Source organism: Beta vulgaris, chromosome 5, assembly GCF_026745355.1.
Source record: "Beta vulgaris subsp. vulgaris cultivar EL10 chromosome 5, EL10.2, whole genome shotgun sequence".
Taxonomy (NCBI): domain Eukaryota; kingdom Viridiplantae; phylum Streptophyta; class Magnoliopsida; order Caryophyllales; family Amaranthaceae; genus Beta; species Beta vulgaris.
This window is the reverse complement of record NC_079206.1, coordinates 54,983,746-54,998,306: the sequence shown is the minus strand read 5'-3', so window position 1 is coordinate 54,998,306 and position 14,561 is coordinate 54,983,746. Positions and strand designations below refer to the sequence as shown.

Sequence of the window (14,561 nt, the reverse complement as noted above, 5' to 3'; positions counted from 1 at the left end):
CCAATCAAATCGCGTAAAAACAGTTTATGATGCAATTTTGCGCTGTCGTACCCAATAACTTTACTAAATATTATTATATTATCAAATCTTATTATTAAAATAGTAATACTAATATACTTCTTAGATATTATTGTTATTATATAATCATCATCCAGTATTAGTATATTAATACAAATAATATAAAATAATAATTATTAATTATCATTATTATCAATAATAATAATTATTATTAATTTATGATTATTAATATTATTTATTTATAACTATCATTTAAATATATCCAAAATACTATTATTATTATTTATTATTATTACTTATCATTGTAATTATTATATAATATTCATATTATTATTGTTTAAATATTATTTATATATTTATTACATTCAATTTGATTCAATTTAGTTTAATTTAATTTAATTTAATTCAGTTCAATTGAGCTGTTTTGATGCTAAAGAGAACAGGCCTAAGAGATTATTATATATGAAAATTGGTAGATTCATTTTACCATAAAAAAAAAACAAAATGAAAAATTTCATTTTTCATCTTATCTACAATCATGCCACTGTGATTGTCATAAACATCGAGTAGTTCACAATTTGAAACAAATAAAAGATCCGAAAAAAAAACCATAAAAAAGAAGAAGTCTCTAACCCTAACCCTCGATTGCAATTTACAACTCTCTCTCTTTCGATTCGCCCATTCCAGATTTTCATTCACATAGTCGACGAATTATCGCGCACAATTCCAGATTTTCAGCATCAAATTTCATTCTACGAATTTGTGAAGAGGATAAGAGGAGTGAGAGAAAAGGATTGCGAGCAAATTTAACCTATTTCGACGAGACCTGAAACTTGGATCTTCCGAAATTTTGGAGGTTTGTTCAGCAGTTTAACCTAATCTAAGTTTCAAGATTTCTAAATATGTATTTTACACTTATTTTTAGCAAGAATTCGGAATTTATCTAACAAATTAGTTTGGGGGTTCAGTTGAACACACTGAACCTACCTTGGATACGCCACTGATGACTGTAATTTTAGTAGTTTTAGTATGATTGTCTGAATTGTGAAGAATTTTGGGAAATTAGAATCGTTTGTTTTGGTTGGGTTTCAAGATTGTTCAATGGGCATGTGGAATTTGATATCTTTCGGATAATCACCTTTCGTCGTAATGCATGTGGTTGGATTTGGGTGTTTATTGTTCTTGATTTTAGAGGAAGCATCATCTGAGTTAATTTAGGAGATTTTAGTTGATAGAGAAAAATGAGAAGGCCAAGTTAAGCTTAGCTTAGGCACTCAAGCTGAGGTCTAGGCGTCTAGGCTGTTCGTATGAGCTTAAACAACGGAGAGGCGAGGTTCAGTAAGGTTAATACAACCCTAGTCCAGTGAGAGGGTAGAATGGCAGAATTTAAACTTATTTGGGATATTTTTATGCCTTAAATCATATTAATTTATGTATGTTAGTGGCCACTTACCACCAAACACTTAATTTCTTTTGATCGTTATATGATCTCATTGGAAAATTTAAATGTAAGAACTTCTCTATCGGTAAGGGGCGATGTGTGGCATGTTTAGTACTGTAGGAGTGTAGGTGAGCCTTCTTGTCGGACAGTATAGCTAGTATTAGTAGAGATTGGGGTTATCTTTACTGGACATGTGCATAGTGACTTATTCTTGGTGTTTGATTTTCACAGCTTCAAATTAATTACTTGCCGTTTTGGTGACTGCGGGTTTCTCCAAATGGGTATTAGTATGGCTTGTATGTTGCTCGTCTGCACATGTGCTAGTGAGTTGTTCTTGGTATTTTATCTATACAGAGTTTAATCAGCACTATGTAACTCGATAATCTAATTATTCATCTATTTGTGAACGTTGTAACATAGCATTCATTCTTTATAATTATTAGATTTAATGTATCTTAAACATATTACTGGTGCTGTATATTGTACTAGCATCATTAAATATTAAAAATTGTGGGTCAGAAGATCAATATTCTTTGCAAACATGTCTTGAGCTTTCATTGTTAATACTCTTTGCAAGTAATGTCTCAGGTGGTATTAAATGGTTTGTTGTTGCCGGGAGTGTTGGTCCTGTTGCTTTAGTTGTTGTGGGAACATTAGAATAAATCTAGTCATCTTTGGAGGAGAGTATCTTTTATTACCCTCTGAAGGTATTGATATAGCTGCTTTTGATATGCTGGAAGATAGTATCCAAGATTCTTTTTGTTACATTGTCATTGATAGTCATTTGCATTAATGGCTTTGAATGTATATGTCAGAGATGTATTATTTGCATGAGTGCATGTTGCATGGCTCCAAAAATAGAAAAAGTACATGGGAAATGTTTGCTTCTTGTTAAAAACCCAGAATTTCAGGAAATCCTTAGAAATCATAAATCTGTCTCTATTGTCACTCAACATACGAACCTCTTCTTCGTAGCTTCCACTTTTCTTCCAATCATCTTCATCCTATTTCCCTTAGGTTATTTTTTTATCAGCAGAAGAGTAGGTGTAAACTGCTGTGTATCCTGGCGAGAACGGTGATAATATGCCCCCCCCCCTCTCTCCTCCCCCTCCCCTCTTAGTGTACATTTTCCGTGGCTTGGAATAGGAGTCTTAAGACACTGGTGAAACAATTTTCCTTTCGTGTTTTGTACTACTTATTTTAGCTCTACTCCAAGTGGGTAGTTAGGCAAACGTTTTCTTAGTATTATAATCAAAGCTCTTTGTCACTGGTGATAGTAGGTTTATGTGAATGAAAAAGGTGCAATCCTCTCTCCATGTGAACCTCTTTCTCAATTGTGGATTTGTTGGGCCTAAAGCTCTTGTTTTCTTGTATAATGCTATGAAATTATTTGTTCTCTTGCCTACCTTCCATCTTGGTTTTTGTTTCCTACCTCAGCAACACTTTTTTTAATGTGAATTCCTATATGGCTCAGAAGCTATACGTACTACAGTATAATAATTATTCTAATTTAAATATGAACATTAGTGATCATGGCTCATGTAATGACCATTTATCAATAACACAAGTGATCATTGAAAACAAAAAGTAAGGATGGGCCATGCTTTTAGATCTTTCATCTTCAAGTCTGTTGTTGTTTTATTAATGTGATTATCTCTAAATAAATCTCTCCCTCGTGCTTCGAACTAGATAATATTAATAACAAAGTTTGAGTGAAACTTTTTCTTTTATGTGAGTCGGCATAGCTTGATAGTATAAGGATGTTATCTCCCGTCCGCCTTTAGTACACGGGTGACACCTCTTTGGTGTTTTATGAGTATATATATATATTCTTGATCCGTAAAATTTAGTGACAAGATTGAATTTTTTTTATTAAGTAATTGTTGGTGAAATTTCCCAATGATTGTCGTTCTTTTTTTTTTTTTTTGATCAAGGTTGAGGGTTTTTCTTCACTTGTTCTGCTTACTAGGCAGGTGAGTTGTATTAGATAGACATTGTTGTTTTTTAGGATATGTAACTGAGGAAGTGAGGAGACTGGAGAGCTATCAAAAGTTAATAAGAGGTCTATTTTGCTTATTTTAGTTGAGTAATTATGCTAATTTTGAGCATTTGATTTTACTTTAAGCAATAGTTAGTAGTTTATTAATATCTCTTGGCATTTCTTTGTAGCTGTCAGTGCTGGTTAGGACTTCACATGATATATGTAGTGTTTTGGGATGTTTGGGAGAGGATGTCGCATATTCTGGTATAGTAATGGAATATGATAGGAATTCCCATGATACTGCTGCATTGTAATCATGTTAACTTTTTGAAAATGAACGAATGGAACAAAGTGAATTATTTTTGGATTCAGGGAGTGCTACCTTTTTCTGTGTGTTTGCGATAAGCATTGATAACTATCATGTACCGAAACTTATGTGCTAACAACATGGTTAATTGATTTGTACAAGTAGGTATTCCAAATTCCAAAAACTATTGCCTGGAGGAAGTAAAATTATCCATTCATATCCAGGTCACAGTTTTTGCATTGTACTACAGGCTTCTTTCTTGGTGCCCTCAACCCCTTCTGCCTCGTGGTGGATATTACTTTAATCAATTGTCAGCTGTCATTATTTTAGTCCTGAGTCTTACCTTTTCGATGACTTGTTGTTTGTCAATATTGTAGCTTTTCACTTGTCTAGGCTCATAGGCTAGGTTGTATCATGTTATAGCACATGTTAATATAGCTAGGCAAACAGGGTATGGGATTGAAGTTCTATGTTCATATTGGGTGCTGTAACGTGGCAAGGACAACAATTGTTGCAGTTCATCTCCTAGAAATCTTCTGGCTAACATGTTTGGTAATGTAATTGTGATTAGATGCATATGTGGCTCTCCTTATATATTTGCTATTGTCATGCTCTACAAGGTCTTAAAGTTCGAGTAAGCACTGCAAAGGTTTTTGTTGCGTGTTTTAGAAAGAAATATAATAAAGCATGTGATGCCAAAAATAGAGAAGTCTATTACCCTTTTATCCAGCCTTGGCTACAAATAAATTCAAATGATCTAAGCAAAAGGAACATAGTTCAGTATGCATCTAAACCAGATGCTAGTTACTGGAAGATCCGGTCATCCAAATTTTCGTTATATTTGTAAGAACAGTTAATAATTTGATGCTTATCCCTTGAGAATTTTTCCAGTATACGTGAATTCACTTTTGATAATTTAAGCAAGGGGCTTGGCTTTCGATGATGGCGCTTGAAAGCAAAGGCTGGTTTAGTGACATTTAGCCTTTTGCTGTTAGAGGTTGCTGTTTCTAGTTTCTTTAGACCTCTTTGCAAAGATTCAGCAGAAAGGTCTTAGTGAAGGCTTCTAATTTTATTGCTATCATGTGATAAGGGCCTTAAGATTATAGGGCCAAGAGGCATTGCGAGCTGGTTGGGGACATGTTTGCTCTTCACCAGTACACTTATGACTTATGTCCATGTGACATATTGAAGTAATCTATTTAAATTCTTGAAATGTGTATATATGTTCTGATTTCCACTGATTACTTATGTACGCATGCGACTTATGTTGCACATCACATATACAAATTTGAGTGAGAAAAAGGTATTCTTAGACTGTAGGTAATTCTTGGATACTGATTTTGCTGTGATTTTTTGTTTAAGATATCTAATGCTAGCAATTTAAATTTGCACTCGTAATATCATATCACTTCTCAAATATCAATGACAGTTACAATCTAAACTTTCCAAATTTTAATGTTGAAGTTGCTTCTTGATGGCAGTGAGAGCCTTCTTGTTGCTTTACAGTAAGTGAAATTGATCCTGCTTGCCAATCGTTCTCTTCCCATATGTTCGTATGTACGCGCTTGTGTAAGTAGTAGTGCTTGCATGTTACATGCGCTTGGTGTCTTTTTCTGTATATGTTATCAGTATGTCATAGTTTTGTCTATGTAATTTAGTTAGGGATCCTGAATGAGATTCAAGGACTATTGATCATATGGCTGTTGGATAACATCTGATAGTATTAGAAAAGATGTCTATTTAGTACATGTGATTTTACTTGACATTGGCACGGAATTTGCGTTTATCATCTAAATTGTTCAAATCAGAAAAGTAAGCAGTCTTTGTATCTCTACCAGGTACCTTCTTTTGATATGCCTGTAAGCTTCTGAAGAGTTGCAGTTGGAATAATCTATGCCTGGAAACGAAGTTGGTGATAGGGTCCACAATTTCTTTGACCAAGGTAGTTTGTCGCAGGACCAACGTCATACACAACTTGTTGCGACGAACTGGCCAGCGTATAATAACAACTTATGGGGTTCAAGTGAGAGACAAATTGGTGGGCCTGTGAATTCTGGTTCCGAGAATTACAGTGCGCAGCAATCAGGTAACTAACATTTGAGTTTTCCTCCAATTCTTCTTGTTTGATTTTGCCTTCCCTTTTAGTTTTCTTCTTTGTATTTGTCAGACATATTCCTCCTGCCTTAGGTGATCATAAACTTGCGAATCTATATTGTGTAGATTTTGACAGGGGGCAAGGCAATCAGTTCTCGCTGGGTCCACATGGGGTGAACTTTACGCGGTCAAATTTGAGACCTGAATTTGTCAAAAATCCATCACAGCTTCAGCAGCTGAATTTGAATGGGTTTGTGCATGTACCTCAAGGTGGTCATACAGGGCAGAATGAGGCAAACTTTCTGGGAATGGATACAGAACCTGATCGGCACAATATGACGTCAAGGAGTCCATCTGTTCTGGAATCACAGCAAAGGAGTGGTTCCCAGCATACAAATTCAGTTGGTTTTGGAGGTTCAGAACTACCAATGAATTTTAATTTTCTCGGTGGCCAACAGCAAATGAATGGGCAACAACCAGGAATGCTGCAGTCTTTGCCTCGGCAACAACCTGGAAATAATGATACTCAGTTGCCACAGCAATTAATGCTGAAACAAATGCAAGAACTACAGAGGCAGCATCAGTTTCAACAATTCGAAGCAATACAGAGAAGTGCGGCGACCCACATGTCCTTTCCAAATCAGACAGCAGGGCAGCATCCACAAGCTATTAATGGTAATCCCATGCGCGATACGTCTAATTATCCATGGTCGTCTCAGGTCATGGCTGGCAACACAAACTGGCAGCAACGTGGACTGCCTTCTGCTGTGCAAGGGTATTCTAGTGGATTCATGATTACACCAGAGCAAGGCCAAGCAATGCATTTCATGGGTTTGGTTCCTCAACAAAGTTCACAGTCTTTATACGGGGTTCCTGTTTCTAGCTCACGAAGTGCTAATGCATTCACTCACAGCAACATTGATAAATCTGGAATGCTTCACGTTCCAGCTCAAAGTGCTTCCTTTTCTGGCAATCAATACGGTTCACTTGCAGAGCAGGTGAATATGAAGGATGGAACTCTAGCATCCAGATATGGATCTGAAGGGAAAAATTCTTTTGAGCAGACCTCTGGTCAACGTTTAGGGAATATGGTGAATTTGGGAGGCTTTACTCAGGTGCAGCAGAGGAATATGCCAATGTCGGAAGGCGTTGGACAAGGTTTTGCTGGTGGTTCAGATTTGTTTGCAGAAAAATCTGCAGCTCAGGCTTCTTCTTCACAGGGTGCTTCTACACAGGCTTCCGTTGCTTTAGATCCGACTGAAGAAAAGATTCTGTTTGGAAATGATGATAATATTTGGGAGGCATTTGGTGGGCCATCACTTACAGGAAGTGGAGAGGCCACAGATCTCCTCAATGGCTTTCCCTCAATGCAAAGTGGGACATGGAGTGCTCTTATGCAGTCTGCTGTGGCAGAAACCTCAAGTACTGATGTTGGGATGCAGGAAGAGTGGACTGGTCTTGATTCTCAGAATTCCAGATCACAGTCTAGTCAACATCCTTCAGTTTTTCGTGGTAATGAGAAATCACAACTTAATTTAGTTGACGGCTCCCAGAGGACCTCACTGGGTTCTCGACTTAGCAGCAATGAAGTGAGCACCCATTATGTTAACCCTTCTGGGCAACAGCAGCCATTTGCAAAACAAAGCCGAGAAAATCTACAAGTAGAAAGTCAGTCCGCAGAGGAAGGAAGGAGGTGGTTGGACAGCAATCAGCAGAAGCCACATGTTGAGGAGAAACGGGTGGTTGAAAATTCTAGTTCTTCTAGAGACTGCTCCAGGACAGATGCTGGCTTCTGGAGCCATCAGCAGAATATGTTTCTGCATGACAACAATGCGCAGCAATCCAGTCGACCAAGTCCTTCAAATTTTATTGGATCTGTACTAGCAAATGGAGGTATGGTCTCTACTAACCAAGATAACTTCCTCGATAAGGATCGTAACATGCAGAACAATGTTGAATCCAGCCAAATTCTTCCCAATAATCATCTTGATTTGTGGAAATCAGTTGATTCTTCTGGAAAATCTGGATTGGAAGGTTCAGGCAGAGACCAGCATGTTTTGAACAAGGGACCTCCGATATTGGAGTCTTCAGATAATAGCCCTGATTGTGGAGCTGTTGAGACACATGAAACAGAAAATGGTGATAGAAGGGAGAGTTCCAATGAGAGCTACCGCAGCAGTATTCCCCATAATGCTCCAGTTGGTATGAGAGAGAATGTGTGGTCAGATGCGGCTGACCGGCGTAGTCTGCCTGGAGGCAAAGAGAAGTCTTCTGGTCAGGCTAGCAGAAGAGGATCTGTATCCCGAAAATTTCAGTATCATCCCATGGGTGATGTGGATATGGATTTAGATTCTTCTCATGCAGTAAAACAAGCTTTGCACTCGCAAACCATGCCTCAACATTTTACATCGGGAACCAAAGGCCAAGAAATGAATCCAAGGTTTCTTGGTCCATTGAGCACTAACATCACAGATATGGAGAAGGTCAGATATGTCTTCCTTTTCAGTTGTTGTAAAGAGATTTTTCCTAGCATCCCTCTTTTCCCTTCCTCCCTCTTCTTGTAGATGTACATACCTCCACCCACATGAGTGTGCATTGTGTCTATATTTTGACTATGAGTGTGCATGGACGGTTAATGTTCTTTTGCTGCAGGGTAGAGTATCAAATTTTCATGGAGCTGTGAATGTATCTCATGGTGTATCATCGGGTGGTGTTAATGCAAGCAACTTACCTAATACGCCTACTCCGTCAGTCAGATCTGGTGACATTTCTTCGCCAAATCAACATATGCCGCCAAGGTAATGTTTTGTTTGATCTTCCTTCCTCTCATTTTACCCATTGTATCTTGATAAAGGAAATCTCAGGAACTTCATTTTCTTCTGCTTCCTGATTTTCTTTGTCAATCATGAGTGGACACACCTCCCTGAATATTAAAGTTTTTGTCTAGTGTATGGGTGATTTCACTTTTGGTGTTTCTTCTGTTCTTCTTCACTGTTCTACTTGAGCAAATGAATAAAATACCGTCAACTTTTTTTCGTGGTGTTAAGAAACAAGTTTCCTTTAGTTCGTTACAAGTGCTTGTCTCTATATCTTGCTGACATGAGAATTGTCGCTGTAATTTTCACATCTTAAAAAGTATAATGTTATCAATTATGTGAAAATTTGTCCACTTTCACAAATAATAAAGCTTGTGCTGTTGTATTATGTTATGCTGTTGCAAGTGAAGGTTAATCTGGTGTAGGCTGCAGTGAAATACGGTAATGGCTTTGGCTATAGAGAACATTTTTAGTCATGGAAGACTTTGGTGATTTTCTTTCTTCTGTATTTTATAGTTTACTGGAAGGCAACTGCTTATTGTTTATTAATGTTGTGAATATTTGTCAGTAAGTATGCTGGAGTGTTTTTTTTTTTTTCTTTCTGATTGTTTTGTAATCTATTACATGTCTGCGTACTTATATGTCTTACTCTCCTTAATAGTATTTCGTGTTGTATAATTTTGATGCCTTGTTTCAGTCAGAACATGCTTGAGCTTCTTCACAAGGTTGATCAATCCAAGGAGCTCAATACTGCCTCCCATCTCAGTCCTGCCGATTATAATAGGTTATCTGATGTACCTAACGGTGGACCTGCTGGACCTAGTCAGCATCCGTTTTCCACATCTCACGGATTTAGTTTGCAACTGGCTCCTCCATCTCAAGGAATTGCGTCTTCCAATCTTGATGTTGCTGTTCAAAGCTCCTCAAGGAATGTTGAGTCCCCCAAGTCAGGTCATGCAGCTTCTGAAAAAGGAGAGAAAACACATGCATGGTTGGTTCCAGTTTCTTCTGCTCAATGTTTACCACCATCACATCAACCAACTCAAATGGAATCTGGTAATGAATCTCGTCGATTGGGAAATGTAGATGCTGATGTTTCAGTACCTAACTTGAAAGGGAATCTTTCTGCATCTTCATCTGGTTCTCATATGAGAAACCCGCTTCAGAGTCAGCACTTGACTAGTCCAGGTGGAAAAACGTTAAGTGGTCCATCGGCTACGATGTCTTCTTACAGGCATGCTTACCATGATCAACAGTTGAGTGATACTCAACCTCAGACTATAACCACTCATCCTGCTAGTAATTCACATGAAAGTTTGGTGTCTGGTAGGGATATGAACCAATCTGGTATGAGAGCATTGGTGCATCAAATGCCTGCCTCTCTTCGTGCTGCTATGGCTGGAATGTCTAGGAAGGATAATTTGTCACCGCTAGGATCTAAATTGTGGACTTCTCAACAACCATTGTTAGGAGCCCGGGCTTGTAATGCTCCTGAATTGATGAAGTCTCAATTTCAATCACCTGATGCTTCAGAAACTTCTTTTACCCAACAGAAGAAGGATGAGCAAGATGGACCAAAAAGAGCTAGTTCCTTAAATTCTCAAGGTTTTTTAGGTGTGGAGGAAGCGGAAGCAGCAGAAAGAAGGTCTACTGTGAATGCAGCTGGTGCTTCTCAAGAAGAACCTTTTACAAGGCATCTATCAGATGCTTCTCCATCGAATTCCGCAGTCGTTCAGAGAGATATTGAAGTATTTCATAAACCGAATAATAATGCACAAAACAGTTACTCCTTGCTGCATCAAATGCAAGCTATGAAGAGCATGAGTACAGACCCAAGCCACAGGGAATCAAAGAGATTGAAGGGACAGGATGATGGTCTTGGCTCTCAACAGGTAGTGGGACAGGCTGCCGAACCTGTCACAGATAATATGACTAGTATGGCTAGAGATTCGTCAATGAGCCAAAGCACAGTTTCTGCTCCTGATGCCAAGATGTTAAGCTTTTCACCTCATATGGGCAATCGGAATAATTCATTTCAGTTGCCACATGGAACTGTTACTTCCCAAGATATGCTCTCATTTGGTCGTAGTGATCCTCAAAAATTTGCTACGGGCAACATTACTTGTAGAAGCGAGCATACTGGCATCAGTCCTCAGATGGCCCCATCCTGGTTTGAGCAGTTTGGAAGCTTCAAAAATGGGCAATTGTTACCGGTGCATAATGTGCCAAGACTTCCAATGGTAAAGAATATGGAACAGCAGTTCATCAGTGGGAAGCCCCCCAGCAATTTTGCTGTACCAAATTCAGTGCAGTTGGATACAGCTGTCACTGAAACTGGTCAGTTTGCTAATACTTCCCAAACTGCAAATGCATATACTCCAACTGAACATGTGTCTTCTTTACATGCATTGGTCCCCCATATTTCTGCTCCGAGTTCGACAGTCATGAGGCCCAAGAAGCGAAAGACTGCTACATCTGATCTTCTTCCTTGGAATAAAGAAATAGAACAGAGTATTCAGAGGCTTCAGAACATGAGGTGGGTGTTGTTGCTTACCCAGAGTTTTTCAGACCGGGATAGGAAAAATGATACTCTTTTTCTATATCCCCTGGAAAAAGCCACTTCTCCGATATGTATTAAGAATTCTCTGATCTCATAGTTCCTCTACTTTGCCATGTATTATCATATCATGTTCTATGTCTGTAACTCTGCCTTAGTATGTTAATCTAGGAAGCTGTTTGGCTAAGAAACCGGAGACTTTGTTCACTGTTTGTTTTGTAATGCACAATTCATTGACATTTGTTAAATCTTCTTATATGTAGTTCGGCTGAAATAGACTGGGCTCAATCCTCAGGCCGACTGATCGAAAAGGTATGAATATTACAGTGTAGTTCAAAATATATGCTCTTGCATTCCTCAATCCTCATCTTCATCCTGGAATGTGACATCCTTGTTCTTGTGCAGGTTGAAGATGAAACCGATAACAATGAAGATCTACTTCCAATGATTAGACCAAAAAGAAGGCTCCTATTAACGACACAGCTTATGCAGCAAGTGTTTCGACCCCCATCAGCCGCAGTTCTCTCACTTGATGCGAGTTCCAACTATGAAGTTATTATGTACTCTCTTGCAAGATCAGTATTAGGTGATGCATGCAACCTAATTTCTGGTGTCGAAAGTAATGTACCAGCTGGCAGTAAAAATCTGTAAGTCCTGCCCATAAATTCTGTTCTTTTCCCTTCAGGCTAAAATCTCTTTTACCAGGTTTTAGAGCTGGTATCTATAAGCACTATGTTATCGGACTAATTTTGACTTTGGCTACTTTGTATGTTTTTATAGTGGGAAGGTCAAAACTTCAGAGAGAATTCGAGATCAGTACTTCTCGAAAGTTGTGGAAGATTTTGTTACTAGGGCGAATGAGCTGGATAATGATTTACTTAGGTAATATTTTAGTTCCTCTTTACTTTTCAGGTTTTGGCGCATATCTTTTGGGTTTTCTGGATAGGTTACCATATTCTTAGCTTTTTTAAGAAGTGGATTAGTACTTCTGTAAAGTGAGGAGAGTTCTCTCGGCTGCTCCTTGTGACACAGAATTAGGGAGGTCTCTTGAGAATGGTGGTTTTGTTTAATATTTCCTTTCTGTGCTAACAAATGTTCTAGATGCCAATTATATTATTTAAGATTCTGGGGTTTATACCTAGTTATAGATATCTATCAAGGGTTTTGTGATCTGCGTAATTCTAGAATGTGTTGTCTTCCTTTTTTTTTTGGCTTTTAATGCTAATCGGCTTGACTTTTTGTCACGAAAGGCTTTTAGGAAGTGTCCATTGTATCTTCTTTCTTTTCTTTTGAGTCACTGTAAATCTGCTTTTAGCCTTTAAGCAATGCTTCATATACCAAAAAGATAAGATCCTTTTACTTGATGGGTCGACCAAACAAGTTGGTTTGGCTCAAGATTTTTGGGGCTGGTTGAGTGCAATGAATTATTGGGTTGTGGTATTACGTGCAGGATCCAATTTTTTGGGTTATTTTCAGATTGGGTTTGTTTTTGACATCTCTTGCAGCAAGTCTCATACATGGTTTTTTTGTGGGCTTTTGCTGCCATGGCTGTTCACTTATAAGGCTTTTATGACATTTTAAGATGGGTAAGGGTTGTGGCCTGGGTGCACCTTGACGTCGCCACAGCTCACTTACTGCAGTGTCTGTTATTGTGTTGTCTTGTTATGCCTTTGGGAAAGCTATATGCTCATGACTGATATTGATTTGCAATGCGTACAGATTGGACAAGCGTGCGTCAATTCTGGACTTCAGATTGGATTGCCAAGATCTAGAGAGGTTTTCTGTCATTAATCGTTTTGCTAGGTTCCACGGCCGAGGTCAAGTTGATGGGGCTGAGACCTCATCATCCACTGATGCAACTACCACTGTTCAGAAACCGTGTCCGCAGAGATATGTCTCTGCTCATCCCATGCCTAGGAATGTCCCTGAGAGGGTACAATGTCTTTCACTTTGATCATCATTAATTTATTGATTTTCCTCTCGAATTGGGTCAATTGTCTCCACATCCCCTAATTTCGCTTAAAGTTCCTATCACCTCTCACATATGGCACTGTGCACCCCAATTTGAACCACACCAATGAGGATGGCGGAGAAGAATATGAACAGTAAGATTGCCTCATTTATCAAACCGAGGCTATATTATGTTATCTAAGGCAATTATGTTATTCTTGAGAAAATTAAAAGTCACTGTAAATCTCTTATGAAGTGGTAAAAGCTGAAGATGCTCCCACCTGTGTTTTTATGGCATTTAGGGAGAAACAAAATCCACCTTGGTTGTTAGAAGTGTTTAAAAGTAGATAGCCTAAGGTTAGCAGATTTATATGTATGCTTGTGGTGCCTTTGGAGTAAATTTGTTGGTCAGTTCATGGTGGCTTAGATCTCGAGCCCTGAACTGGGATCCTTTTTCTACCCCTTCCCCTCCTTGTCCCTTCTTTTGTCGTCTTTCTTTTTCTTAGTTTTTTTTATATATATTTGTGCCACTTCCATGTGTATGATGGATTAGGACTGTTGATGCTAAGATTTTGTTGATTGTAAATGAAAGGCAGAATCGGTTAGGGGGAATGCTGGATGTGGAGGAAAGCTGGGTTGGGGGGGTTGGGTGGGAGTCAGGCTGTAGAAATGGCAGATGAAGATTTCTGACATGTAGCCATATGTAAAGATATTGAAGATGAATGCGATCAATCCTCATTTTCATTAGATTCGCGACTCGTTATAAACCCTCAATTAGCTTGTGCAAACTAAAATTGAAAAAAAGAAATCAGTAGTATTAATCGTTATATCTTGCTTCCATCTTAGATTTTTACAAGGCAAGTTATACTTGTTTTTTGTGACAAACATATGTTTCGATGTCTAGTTGCTTGGAAATCATTTCTTGTTGGTTATCCACAGAAACACATTGAAAAGGAGATGGTTATATGAAGGTTTGCACAAAATGGTAAGAGCCAGTTTAAAAAAAGTATCGCATGTAATATTCTCTCTTTTCTGTAAAAATGATTTTGGTTGTCTTAAACCAAAAAAAACTTGAGGTGTAATCGTCTTAACAAGTTTTAATAAGGTGCCAAACAAACTTCAGTATGTTCACATGAGTTAAGATAAGCTCAAGGAAAAATAACATGAAGACAATGCATTTAGGTTTGGATCTACACAATCACTTCCTGTGGGGGGTATCAAATGCTAAATTTAGTATATTCATAAATGTTTAATATATATTGTAGATGGACATCAAATGCTAAATTTGCTCAGAGATATGATACATGTAATGAAAATTGTATATTGTTGAAAATTGCTCGGACAACGGTGGAAAGGAGTGTTTTGCAATTTGCCGTCTTTTATGTTTTAACTTCTAA

The 14,561-nt window shown here is 38.1% G+C and overlaps 1 protein-coding gene across 3 annotated transcripts; it reads left to right on the top strand.

Annotated features, from left to right (window-relative positions):
• The first annotated feature begins 497 nt into the window (after positions 1 to 497).
• Positions 498 to 13,199, top strand: LOC104883692 (hypothetical protein). Of its 3 annotated transcripts, none has more exons than XM_010668251.4 (10): positions 498 to 874; positions 1,691 to 1,782; positions 5,586 to 5,833; positions 5,968 to 8,324; positions 8,494 to 8,639; positions 9,355 to 11,193; positions 11,478 to 11,526; positions 11,620 to 11,861; positions 11,995 to 12,096; positions 12,934 to 13,199. In XM_010668251.4, exons 3-10 carry the CDS (start codon positions 5,641 to 5,643, stop codon positions 13,166 to 13,168), a joined length of 5,163 nt encoding a protein of 1,720 aa, XP_010666553.1. In that variant the 5' UTR covers positions 498 to 874; positions 1,691 to 1,782; positions 5,586 to 5,640; the 3' UTR covers positions 13,169 to 13,199. The 3 variants fall into 3 exon arrangements, with proteins under 3 accessions (XP_010666553.1, XP_048500293.1, XP_010666551.1); XM_048644336.2 differs by having other exon boundaries at positions 1,691 to 1,796; XM_010668249.4 differs by lacking the exon at positions 1,691 to 1,782.
• Positions 13,200 to 14,561: the final 1,362 nt, after the last annotated feature.

Bases quoted from the DNA above. Each gene is read 5' to 3' on its own strand.
- LOC104883692 (XM_010668249.4), top strand. From the start codon at position 5,641: ATGCCTGGAAACGAAGTTGGTGATAGGGTCCACAATTTCTTTGACCAA. The intron at 11,862-11,994 runs GTAAGTCCTGCC...ATGTTTTTATAG, and splicing joins CCAGCTGGCAGTAAAAATCT to TGGGAAGGTCAAAACTTCAG. The intron at 12,097-12,933 runs GTAATATTTTAG...CAATGCGTACAG, and splicing joins CTGGATAATGATTTACTTAG to ATTGGACAAGCGTGCGTCAA.